This window comes from Colobus angolensis, unplaced genomic scaffold, assembly GCF_000951035.1.
Source record: "Colobus angolensis palliatus isolate OR3802 unplaced genomic scaffold, Cang.pa_1.0 Scaffold212, whole genome shotgun sequence".
Lineage (NCBI taxonomy): Eukaryota > Metazoa > Chordata > Mammalia > Primates > Cercopithecidae > Colobus > Colobus angolensis.
Genome location: NW_012115289.1, coordinates 244,807 through 257,166, shown reverse-complemented (window position 1 = coordinate 257,166; position 12,360 = coordinate 244,807). Strand labels below are relative to the sequence as shown.

General features: G+C 38.7%; 1 protein-coding gene across 2 annotated transcripts in view; it reads right to left on the bottom strand.

Moving 5' to 3' along the window:
• Window positions 1-4,462: 4,462 nt before the first annotated feature.
• The window catches only part of DEPDC1B (DEP domain containing 1B), a 94,660-nt gene continuing 86,762 nt past the window's right edge, over window positions 4,463-12,360 (bottom strand). Inside the window, exons 10-11 of one of the 2 annotated variants that reach the window (XM_011942892.1) lie at window positions 6,616-6,801; window positions 4,463-5,459 (exon numbers count right to left, since the gene is read on the bottom strand). In XM_011942892.1, the coding sequence (XP_011798282.1) occupies window positions 5,298-5,459; window positions 6,616-6,801 (348 nt within the window). In that variant the 3' untranslated portion in view covers window positions 4,463-5,297. The remainder of the gene's footprint in view (window positions 5,460-6,615; window positions 6,802-12,360) is intronic. The other variant, XM_011942893.1, reaches the window with a different exon arrangement.

The window sequence follows — 12,360 nt, the reverse complement described above, 5'->3', positions numbered from 1 at the left end:
TTATGCCACTCCTAGAATGCAAAGTGGTTTAATATTAGTAATCAATTAATGCAATATAACCCCAATGATAGACTAAAAGATAGAACTTATAAAATCCTTAACAAATGTAGGAAAGGTAATTGGTTAAGATTCAACATCAATTCATGATTAAAACAAGCAATAAAAATTTGACAATAGAATAGAAATACAAAATAACTTCTTTTAAAATTATAAAAGGGTATCTACAAATACTCTAATGCTACAAGATTCCTCTCTGAAATTAGAAACAAGATGCTGCTGCTGCAATCCCCACTGTATTCCACATTAAACACTGTATTCCTTATCTGCTACGGACATGCCAGACCCCCATAGGTGCCATATAGTTTTGTTTTGTTGATACAGTGTCTCACTCTGTTGTACAGGCTGGAGTGCAGTGGTATGATCTGGGCTCACTGCAACCTCTGCCTCCCAAGTTCAAGCGATTCTGGTGCCTCAACCTCCAGAGTAGCTGGGACTCGAAGAGCCCGCCACCACACGTGGCTAATTTTTGAATTTTTAGTATAGACAGAGTTTCACCAGGTTGGCCAGGCTGGTCTCAAATTCCTGGCTTCAAGCAATCCACCCGCCTTGGCCTCCCAAAGTGCTAGGATTACAGGCATGAGCCACCATGCCTGGCCCTGAAACCATATAGTATTGAACACTATATACACAGGCATATCTGGTTTTATTGCACTTCACAGATTATATTGTATATTGTATCCGGATCACTGCATATTTTACAAATTGAAGGTTTGTGGCAACCCTGCATTGAGAAAGTCTGTTGGTGCCATTTTTCCAACAGTAATGTGCTCACTTCATGTCTTTGAGTCACATTTTGGTAATTCTTACAATACTCGAAGGTTTTTCATTATTATTACATCTGTTATGGTGATCTGTGATCAGTGAACTTGATGTTACTATTGTAATTGTTTGTTGGTGTCACAATCCATACCTATATAAGGCTGAGAACTTAATCGATAAATGTTGTGTGTTCTGACTGCTCTACCCACCAGCCATTCCCCCATAGCTCTTCCTCTCCTTGGGCTTCCCTATTCCCAGAGACACAACAATATTGAAGTCAGGTCAATTAACAACCCTACAATGGCCTCTGTTCAGGTGAAACAAAGTTGCACATCTCTCACTTTAAATCAAAAGCTAGAAATGATTGAGCTTAATGAGAAAGGTATGTTGAAAGCCAAGATGGAAGAAAGTTTAGGCTTCTTGTGTCAAACAGTTAGTCAAGTTGTGAGTGCAAAGGAATAGTTCTTGAAGGAAATTAAAAGCACCACTCTAGTAAACACACACATGATACAAAAGCTAAGCAGCCTTATTGCTGAAATGGAGAAAATTTGAGTGGTCTGGACAGAAGATAAAACCAGCCACATATTCCCTTAACCCAAAGCCTAATACAGAGCAAGGCCCTAATTCTTCAATTCTGTAAAGACTGAGAGAGGTGAGGAAGCTGCAGAAGAAAAGTTGAAAGCTAGCAGAGCTTGGTTCATGAGGTTTAAGGAAAGAAGCCATCTCCATAACTGCAAAGTGCAAGGTGAAGCAACAAGGGCTGGAGAAGCTGCAGCAAGTTATCCAGAAGATCTAGCTAAGATCATTAATGAAGGTGGTTGCACTAAACAATAGCTTTTCACTGTAGATAAAACAGCGTTCTATTGGCAGATGTAATCTAGGACTTTCATAGCTATAAAGAAGTCAATGCCTGGCTTCAAAACTTCAAAGGACAAGCTGATGCTCCTGTTAGGAGCTAATGCAGCTGGTGACCTGAAGCTGAAGCGAATGCTCATCTATCATTCAAAAAATCCTTGGGCCCTTAAAAAATAACACTATATCTACTCTGCCTGTGCTCTATAAATGGAGCAACAAAGCCTGGATAACAGTACATGTGTTTACAGCATAGTTTACTCAATATTTTAAGCCCACTATTGAGAGCTGCTGCTAAAACAACAACAACAAAACAAAACAAAACAAAAAAAGAGATTCCTTTCAAAATATTACTGCTCATTGACAATGCACCTGGTCTACCAGGCATGGATCCACGCAACAAAGGGATAAGCCATTTTCAGAGTGGACAAAGCTGGACAGTCCAAGATTTCATCATGCTATAAGAACAGCACACAATTTAAAACTTGTTTATTTCTAGAAATTTCTATTTAATATTTTCTGACTGTGGTTGAGCATGGCTTACTGAAACTGTGCAAAGCGAAACAGCAGATAAAGGGGAACCAGGGAACTGCTGTACTGAAGATCTCCAGTGTCCTGAGACAAAAAAGAAGGAAAGGATGGAGGGTAGGAGGGAGGGAGCCAGGGAAAAGAAATAACAAAGGCAGGCAGGCAGGCAGGCAGGAAGAAGGAAGGAAGGAAGGAAGGAAGGAAGGAAGGAAGGAAGGAAGGAAGGAAGGAAGGAAGGAAGGAAATAAAGATTGGAAAGTATATTGTATCTAGGTCACTTTATAACAAATTACTTTTCAATTAAGTGGCTTAAAACAATAAACATTTATTATATCACAGTTTCTGTGGATATAGGAACCCAGGTACAGCTTAGCTAAGTCCTCTGGCTTAGAGTTTCTCAAAAGTCTCCAATCAAGGTGTCAGCTAAGGTTAGAGTCACCTCAAGGTTTGACCAAGGGAAGATCCACTTCCAAGATCACTCGTAAAGGTGTTGGCAGGCTTCACATCCACGCTGGCTGTTGGCCAGATACATCAGTTCCTTGCCTGGTGGGCCTCTAAAAGGGTAGTTCACAATATGACAGCTGGCTTTCCTCAGAGCAAGCCAGGGAGAGAAGAAGGAGGAAGACAAGTAAGATGAAGCCAGAGTTTTGGAATCTAATCTCAAAAGTGATACCCCATCACTGATGATGTATTCTATTCTTTAGAAATGTGTCATTTTAGCTCCACCCACACCAAGGACAGAAGACTACACAAGGCATTAAATACCAGGAGGCAAGGATCACTGAGGACAATATAGATGCCGTCTACCACAGAACGGAAAAGCAAAAGTTGTTTTTTTCCTAATATGTAGACAATGCAAAAGAATCACACAACTGTTTAGAATTAGCAGGTCTAGCAAGGTTCATTGTATCCAACACTCAGGAAAACTAAGTTTTATACCACACACAAGCAACAAACAATATAAGGAAATTTTACACCACCACCATTTACAAAAGAATTGAACATCAACATTGATCAGCTGAGTAACCGTTGAAACAAGAAATGGGTACTATCTTCTTTGAAAATTTTGATACTTTTTTAAAAGTATCAAACACTTGGGAACAATATAACAAAAGATTTGTAAATCTCCACAGAAAAAACAGTTTTTTTTTTCATTTATTTCAAACAAATGGAAGGGTAAACCATGGTCATGGACTAGAAGACCTAATATTGTAGATAGCAATTCTCTCCAAATTGATTTATAGATATAATACAATCAAAAATTTTAAAAAACTCAACAGGGTGAGTGTGTGTCTCTGTGTGCGTGTGTGTAGGCTTGACAATCTGATATTAAAATTTGTACAAAGATGAAAAAGTCAAAAAAAGGAAAAAATGTTCAGCCATATTAATAATCAGGGAAATGCAAACTAAAACCACAATCAGACACTATTAATACCCACCACATTGACAACATTTCAAACTCTGACAATATCAAGTTTTGGTGAGGATATTAAACAAAAGGAGTCCTCATACACTGTTAATGGGAGTGTTAATTGGGACAACCACTTTGGATAACTGCTATGATCTAGTCATCTATTTCACATTTAGTTGGTGCTTATATTTTATGATCTCTCCATAAGTATGTTATTTTTTTTAAAAAAGTAATCTTTAAAAAAAAGGAAAGAAAACAACCACATATACTTTCAAAGATAAGCAACAGGAAAAGAGACTCTGAAAAATAAACTCTACCTTGGAGTGAAAATAGAGCAGAAAGAGTAATTATTCTTGGCTCTAAACAGAACGCCAAAGTCTGAGAATGAATCCCGAAACACTAAAAATCTCCCATTACATTATGTATTTGGAATGTAAGGTGGTACCCAAACCAATAGGAATACTTTGATCCATTTTTAAAAGCAAAATCTGCATCAGTTGTAGGAGGTATTTTGCTATAAGAGAACAGGAACAAATCTTAAGTGCAAGGAAAAATCAGTCCAAGGAGTACTGTAAGCCAATTAGTAGGTGTTGCTCTCAGCTTTTTGGGTAATTGCGCTCAGAGGAAGACTCTCAGATGCTCCATAATCCACGTGCACCACAATTTTACAAAAGGGCAAAGCAATGCTAAAAAATTAACAAAGTGCTCACCTAAAGGCCAGTCAACACAAAAGCCCAAATCTTACTTTCTATTTTCTCATAGAAATTAATGACTGATGAAGATCATTGGCAAAGGCATTTGAGGATGCTCTCTAACTGATCTAAATAACTGCCAAAAAAGAAACACGAGGTATGGCATTTTTTAAAAAAATAAATTTATTTACATTTCACTTACTTTCAAAAGGATGAAAATACATAACGGAAGTAGTCTCATTTTATTTAACCCATTTGTGTTTGACTTAGAATCACAAGTCTAAGGGTACCCAAAGAATTTATCCAGTTCAACTTTTCATTTTTAGCTAGGACTGAAATTATACCATTGCAGGCAGATGAAAATCTATTCCACTTACAGGTAAACATCAACTAATATATATGTTATAAAAACACTAGCTTTAGTAAAATCTGTCATAATATCCAATAAATCTGCAATAAAAGACATAGCCATCACAATATAAGACATTACAAAATTTATGTGCAGCAATAAAAACTGGAATTTATACAGGAGAAATCATAATTGGCTACTAAGTCAATAGCATCACATTAACAGTACCCAGTGTCTTTCTTATTCAAGTATACACACTATTTTTAAGACTTAAAATTAAGTCTTAAGGCTATAATAAAGATATTAGTAGCTAGGGTGTATATACACAATTATTTAATAAACACCATGAAAAAGAAAGCAGAGATAAAAATACCCTTAAATTTTGTAACAATTACAAACATGTTAACATTATCACTATATATTTGACTCACAAATTTTAACCAATTTATACACTTTAAAAATAGCATTGAGTTTTATAAAAATACTAATGGCTAGACATTTTTAAAAACTAAGGCAATCTTTATCTATATTTCAGTAGTCTTTGTTTTATGCTTTTCTTTTTTCCACCACCAAAGTCTTTCTCCTAACCACCATTCACTCCAAACAACGACAGTGGTCTCTGGCGCCTGTTGCTGTGGAAGTATTATTACATTCGAAAACTTCTAGTTCTTTGAAATGGTTGGAAAGGCTTCTTTAGTGCCCACATTAGCAGCTGTGGTTTTGGTTTGGGTTTTTCAGGAAACAGAAGTGCTTCACTTTCTGGTGTAGGAAATCGTTCTTGATAGACTTCAGGATAGGATTTCTGAAACTAAAATAATGAATGGTCCAAGAAGAGTAAAAAAAGACACAGAAACGCCAATAAAATTAGGCAGCCAAATTTTAAGAGTTTCTGAGCCTGTACTTTCCTATTTTTGTTTATTTTTGTTAAACCATTTGATTCCAATTTCTATAGAGTTAATCTATCTTTCCTTTGATCTAAGCTTCAAGTAAGTTCCCCTTTTAATCATGTTTCTTAAAATTTCCCCCACTGCCAACTACAAATAGATCTCACTTTTTAAATATTCACAAGTAACTCTGACTTAAAAATAACTTCTGTTCTACACAGCTAAATAAAATTTTGTCCCAATTACATTTCACCATTTCTCTGCTTCTCCAACTCAGTCCCACCAGCTTCTGCCCAAATGGAAGAGGGAATATTCTGGTGTATATTACTTTGTGAAACGCTTAAAAGAGAGGCAGTATACTTTCTGTTGATCTTCACCACCAAACTCTCCTCCAGAATTACTCTGAGAATAATATGATTAGAAACCCAGAATTCTGGTGCTCTATGTGTAACCGTACACGTACAATGTTTCCCGAATCCAACTATGTAGAGTTCAGTCTTTCAAAACAACAACCACTCACCTGATCATGGATCAATCTTGATGAATAGTCAACATTAATATATTGTGAGTTAAAAACAATTCTCTGGAACCCTAAGCTGTGTTCCCTAACATAAGAGGAACTAAAAACTTGTACTGATACCTGAGGCAAGAAACTAATTTGATAGTGGCTATCTAAAAGCAATGGCTTTTAAACTCTAGATATTTTATATCTGTGAATTCCATCAGATTTGCCTTTTGAAAACATGAAAAGAAATCTACCCTCACTGATTGTTTCTCTGAGATTAATGTAGATGCTCTGCTAATTCACATCATGCCACATACCAAAATAAAGGACAAATATTAGAGAATAACTCTGTCAATGAAGAGTTTGGCAATGGTAACAGGTTTACACTGAAGAATATAGATCTAGGAAACTGACCATAGTGCGTAAATCATTGAGACTTCCGGAATGTATGAACTGACTAGTATACTTAGAAAACTGCTATGGCTCAGAAGATGAGATTTACATGAAGTCTATTAAAATTAAAAAAAAAACAACATAAAAACAGTAGGGAGGAGAAAAAATGATTATCCTTTTACCTGTTTGAGTTTCTTCTTCTTCTCTTTGCTGGAGAGTTTGGCATCTGTTATGACTTCCTCCAACAAGGCTGCCAGAGGTTCCTGAGAGCCATATGATCTTTGATATTCAAATTCCTCTGGACTAATTTGACGGCAAAATGATGGAGCAGATAAAGTGATATCCATGTCAGCTCCTGGGTATTTTATCTGAGGCAAAAGGATTAGGAGTGAAAGAATATAGCATATTTTCAAATAAATTATAAGAATTAGTTCAGATCAAATACGGGATACCTCCTTGTACTGTAATGATGCCATGTTAGTCCTCAAAATTTGATTGGGGGAAACTCTATATTGAAAAGTAAAAGCATTTCCATAACTTCAAAATATTATTGTTTAAAGCCACAGTTTTAAATGAGATTTTTACCTTTGTAAACCCAAGAGCCATTTCAATAACAAAAAAGCTTGTGCCCTTGTTGGGAACAGGCCCCAAAACTGGCCATAAACAAAATCTCTGCAGCACTGTGACATGCTCGTGATGGCCTTGACGCCCACACTGGAAGGTTGTCAGTTTATAGGAATGAGGGCAAGGAACACCTGGCCCACCAGGGTGGAAAACCGCTTAAGGCGTTCTTAAACCATAAACAATAATGAGCAATCTGTGCCTTAAAGACATGTTCATGCTGCAGCTAACTATCCAGAGTTCATCCCTTTATTTCAGCCCATCCCTTTATTTCCCATAAGGAATACTTTTAGTAAATTTTATGACTGGCTCACAATAAATATGTGAGTAAATCTCTGTTCAAGGCTCTCAGCTCTGAAGGCTGTGAGACCCCTGATTTCCCACTCCACACTCTATATTTCTGCGTGTGTCTTTAATTCCTCTAGCGACACTGGGTTAGGGTCTCCATGACCAAGCTAGTCTCGGCATGCCCTCTTTTAACAAGATCTGAAATTCAAGCATAAATTAAACACATTGACTAAAATGATTCAAACATCAATAATGTTGGACATTCACTGGAACTATCCAGGCGCCTTCCCACATCTGAAGAGTCTGATTCTCAATGCCTTGAGGATAGTAGTGGCACGCATTTAGCTAAGCTTTTAGGAAGAGAGGAGTACTACAACCATTTTCTAACATCTTACCCGTGAGAATCAAGTAAAACAACAAATGTGTAGACAGTGCAGAAGGGATAAGGGAGAAGAAATAAGAGGAAAAAAGAAAAAAAAGACCTGTGAATAAATGAACATACATTGAAAATATTTAATTTCAGAGTCTGGAGTCTTTTGAAACAGAAGGTTGCAGATGAGGATCATAGAAGGCTTGTGTCAAAAACATTGTCTACCTCATAATGTATCCCAGGGTCAGCTTTGAAACTGTCCTAAAACAATCACTGGAATAAGCCAAGCAACACTGCATTTTCAGAGAAGCACTCCCCTAAATGTGATACAGTGTAGAGGCTTAGGAGCCTAATCAAGAGAACAAAGATCTATAGGTTCTGAGTGCTGAATGGAACAACTGCTTGGCAATTCTAATATGTACTTGCAAGAGAGAAAAGGTAACTGGACAAATTAATCACTATTGATTTTATTCAGAGCACACTGTAGTGTCTCTTCACAAGATCATGTTTACCTGCAGTTAAATTAATCACCATAGCTCAGCCTTCTGAACTTCAACAGTAAAGGGCTCACAAGGCTGTTACTACAATATATGGCTGTGCTATGCACGTGAATACACAAACCTAGCAAGTATACAGGGCGACATAGTTATTGCTTGATATGGTTCGGCTGTGTCCTCACCCAAATCTCATCTTGAAATGTAGTTCCCATAATCCCCTTGTTGTGGGAGATGGGAGGTAACACAGGGCAGTTATACCCCCATGCTGTTCTTACGATAGTGAGTGAGTTCTCATGAGATCTGATGGTTTTATGAGGGGATTTTCTCCCTTTTGCTCGGCACTTCTCTCTCCCGCTGCCTCGTGAAGAAGGATGTGTTTGCTTCCCCTTCGGCCATGATTGTAAGTTTCCTGAGGCCTCCCTAGCCATGCTAAACTGTGAGCCAATTCAATCTCTTTCCTTTACAAATTATCCAGTCTTGGGTATGTCTTAGCAGCATGAGAACAGACTAATCCACTGCTATAACATTTCCTTGCAAAACCTGGTGAAGTATTTTTGTTCATTTTTATTTTCTTTAGGTTTGGCTCATAAAAATATCAGAGGAAAAAAAAATTAAACTAAAACAGCAGTTAAGATTACACTTTTCACCCATGCAAGTGGCAAAGGTATGTACAAGTATTAATAATATCCAAAGTAGGCAAAGGTGCAAAGAAATGAACACTCACTTTCTTATACCACTGACAGAAATGAAAATTTAAATGATCATTCTAAAGGGAAATTTGGCAATATGCTATCGATACTTTAAATATGTTCATGGCTTTGGCCAAGCAATGCTGTCCCTAGGAGTTTATTCTTAGAAAATAATCACAGATCAGCCAAAAAAAAAAATCTACCTTTAAAAATATTTACTGTAACTGCTTCCAAAACAGGGGAAAGCATGGAAACAATCTAAATACCAACCAAAAAGTATCATTTAAATAAATTATGGTATATCCATATTATGGAATACTGTGTGGTCAATAATATTACTATAGAATAATATAACAATAATGATGACACCAACAACAAAGGCAGCTACTAATTGTAGGTTTACAATGTGATAAACATTATTGTGAGCCTTTCACATGTATTAAGCCCACATGTATTAATCATATGTATTAGTTCTCCAGAAAAACCCTATGAGGTAAATATTAACTACTATTATTCCCATTTTACAGATGAGTAAGAGAAATGTTGGGACAGATGTTGAAGCAGAGACATGTTATATAATTTGCCTAAGGTCGCACAGCTAACAAAAAGCATGTCATGAATGCAAAGGCTCCTAAGTCTGTGCTCTCGGCCACTCTCATGCCAATCAGGAATATTTAATGATGAGGGAATTTTTTCTCAATGTTAAGAGAACATAAGTGGCAGGACGAGAGGCAGGCAGGAAGGGAGGCAGGCAAGAAGGAAGGAGGGAAGGAGGATAGGAAGGAAGGAAAGGAGAAAAGGGAAAAGGGAGGAAGGGAGGGCAGGGGAGGGAGGAGGAGAGAGGGAAGAGAGTAAGGCAGGCACGGATATAGACAGCAGACACACACAGAATAACAAATCTGAAAAACTGTAATACTGACTATGAACATTTTAGCGTAACACTGATACCGTTTGGTGTGGTTTTTTCTATATTTCCCAAGTTTCTTCAATGTGTTAGGTTGATCATTGCAAAAAAATAAAAAAATTTAATTTTAAAATTGCCTTCTAGAAACAGCTGCACAGTTAATTATTTTTGTAATACCTCAGAAGGATGCAGTTCACTGGTCCTTAATTGTGGTGCCTCAAAAAGATCTCAAATGAGAAGAGGTCCAATCAGTACGAAGGAGTCAAGTGGACCTTCTGCCTGCCTTTAACGAGTTTCTGCTCCCACAGGCTGACATAAAACCTCCACTTTGGAGTCCACAGGATAACATATATTATTACTGGGAGGCGTGCCCAAGATGGCCAAATAGGAACAGCTCCAGCCTCCAGCTCCCAGCGTGAGCGACACAGAAGACGGGTGATTTCTGCATTTTCAACTGAGGTACCAGGTTCATCTCACTGGGGCGTGTTTGACACTTGGCACTGGACCACGGGTGCAGCAGCCCGACCATCAGCTGAAGCAGGGCGAGGCATCGCCTCATCTGGGAAGCGCAAGGGGGAAGGGAATTCCTTTTCCTAGCCAAAGGAAATTGAGACACACAACACCTGGAAAATAGGGTAACTCCCACCCTAATACTGCGCTTTACCAAGGGTCTTAGCAAACAACACACCAGGAGATTATATCCCACACCTGGCCCAGAAGGTCCCACGCCCACGGAGCCTCCCTCATTGCTAGCACAGCAGTCTGAGATCTAACTGCAAGGCAGCAGTGAGGCTGACGGAGGGGCGCCCGCTACACTGAGGCTTAAGTGGGTAAACAAAACCGCTGGGAAACTCGAATTAGGTGGAGCCCACCACAGCTCAAGGAGGCCGGCTTGCCTCTGTAGACTCTTCCTCTGGAGACAGGGCATAGCTAAGCAAAAAGCAGCAGAAACCTCCGCAGAGGTAAATGCCCCTATCTGACAGCTTTGAAGAGAGCAGTGGATCTCCCAGCACGGAGGTTGAGATCTGAGAACAGACAGACTGCCTACCCAAGTGGGTCCCTGGCCCTGAGTAGCCTAACTGGGAGACATCCACTAGGTGCAGACCGACACCTCACACCTCACACGGCAGGGGATACCACAGAGATGAAGCTTCCAGAGCAAGAATCAGACAGACACTTGCTGTTCACCAATATTCTATCTTCTGCAGGCTCCGCTGCTGATACCCAGGCAAACAGTGTCTGGAGTAGACCTCAAGCAAACTCCAACAGACCTACAGCTGAGGGTCCTGACTGTTAGAAGGAAAACCAACAAACAGAAAGGACACCCACACCAAAACTCCATCAGTACGTCACCATGATCAAAGACCAAAGGTAGATAAAACCACAAAGATGAGGAAAAAGCAGTGCAGAAAAGTTGGAAATTCAAAAAATCAGAGCGCATCTCGCCCTCCAAAGGAGCGCAGCTCATCGCCAGCAACGGAACAAACCTGGACAGAGAATTACTTTGACGAGTTGAGAGAAGACGGCTTCAGTCGATCAAACTTCTCAGAGCTAAAGGAGGAACTATGTAACCAGTGCAAAGAAACTAAAAAACATGAAAAACAGAATGGATGAATGGATAACTAGAATAATCAATGCAGAGAAGACCTTAAAAGAACTGATAGAGATGAAAACCATAACACAAGAACTACATGACAAATGCACAAGCTTCAGAAACCAACTCGATCAACTAGAAGAAAGAGTATCAGCGATTGAAGATCAAATGAATGAAATGATGCGAGAAGAGAGGTGTAGAGAAAAAAGAGTAAACAGAAATGAACAAAGCCCCCAAGAACCATGGGATTATGTGAAAAGACCAAATCTACGTCTGATTGGGGTGCCTGAAAGTGAGGGGGAAGATGGAACCAAGTTGGAAAACACTCTTCAGGATATCATCCAGGAGAACTTCCTCAACCTAGTAAGGCAGGCCAACATTCAAATTCAGGAAATACAGAGACCACCACAAAGATACTCCTTGAGAAGAGCAACTCCAAGACACATAATTGTCAGATTCATTAAAGTTGAAATGAAGGAAAAAATGTTAAGGGCAGCCAGAGAGAAAGGTTGGGTTACAAACAAAGGGAAGCCCATCAGACTAACAGCAGATCTCTCGGCAGAAGTTCTCCAAGCCAGAAAAGAGTGGGGGCCAATATTCAAAAATCTTAAAGAAAAGAATTTTCAACCCAGAATTTCATATCCAGCCAAACTAAGTTTCATAACTGAAGGAGAAATAAAATCCTTTACAGACAAACAAATGCTTAGAGATTTTGTCACCACCAGGCCTGCCCTACAAGAGACCCTGAAGGAAGCACTAAACATAGAAAGGAACAACAGGTACCAGTCATTGCAAAAACATGTCAAAATGTAAAGTCTATCGATGCCAGGAAGAAACTGCATCAACTAGCAAGCAAAATAACCAGCTAATATCATAATGACAGGATCAAGTTCACACATAACAATATTAACCTTAAATGTAAATGGACTAAATGCTCCAATTAAAAGACACAGACTGGCAAATT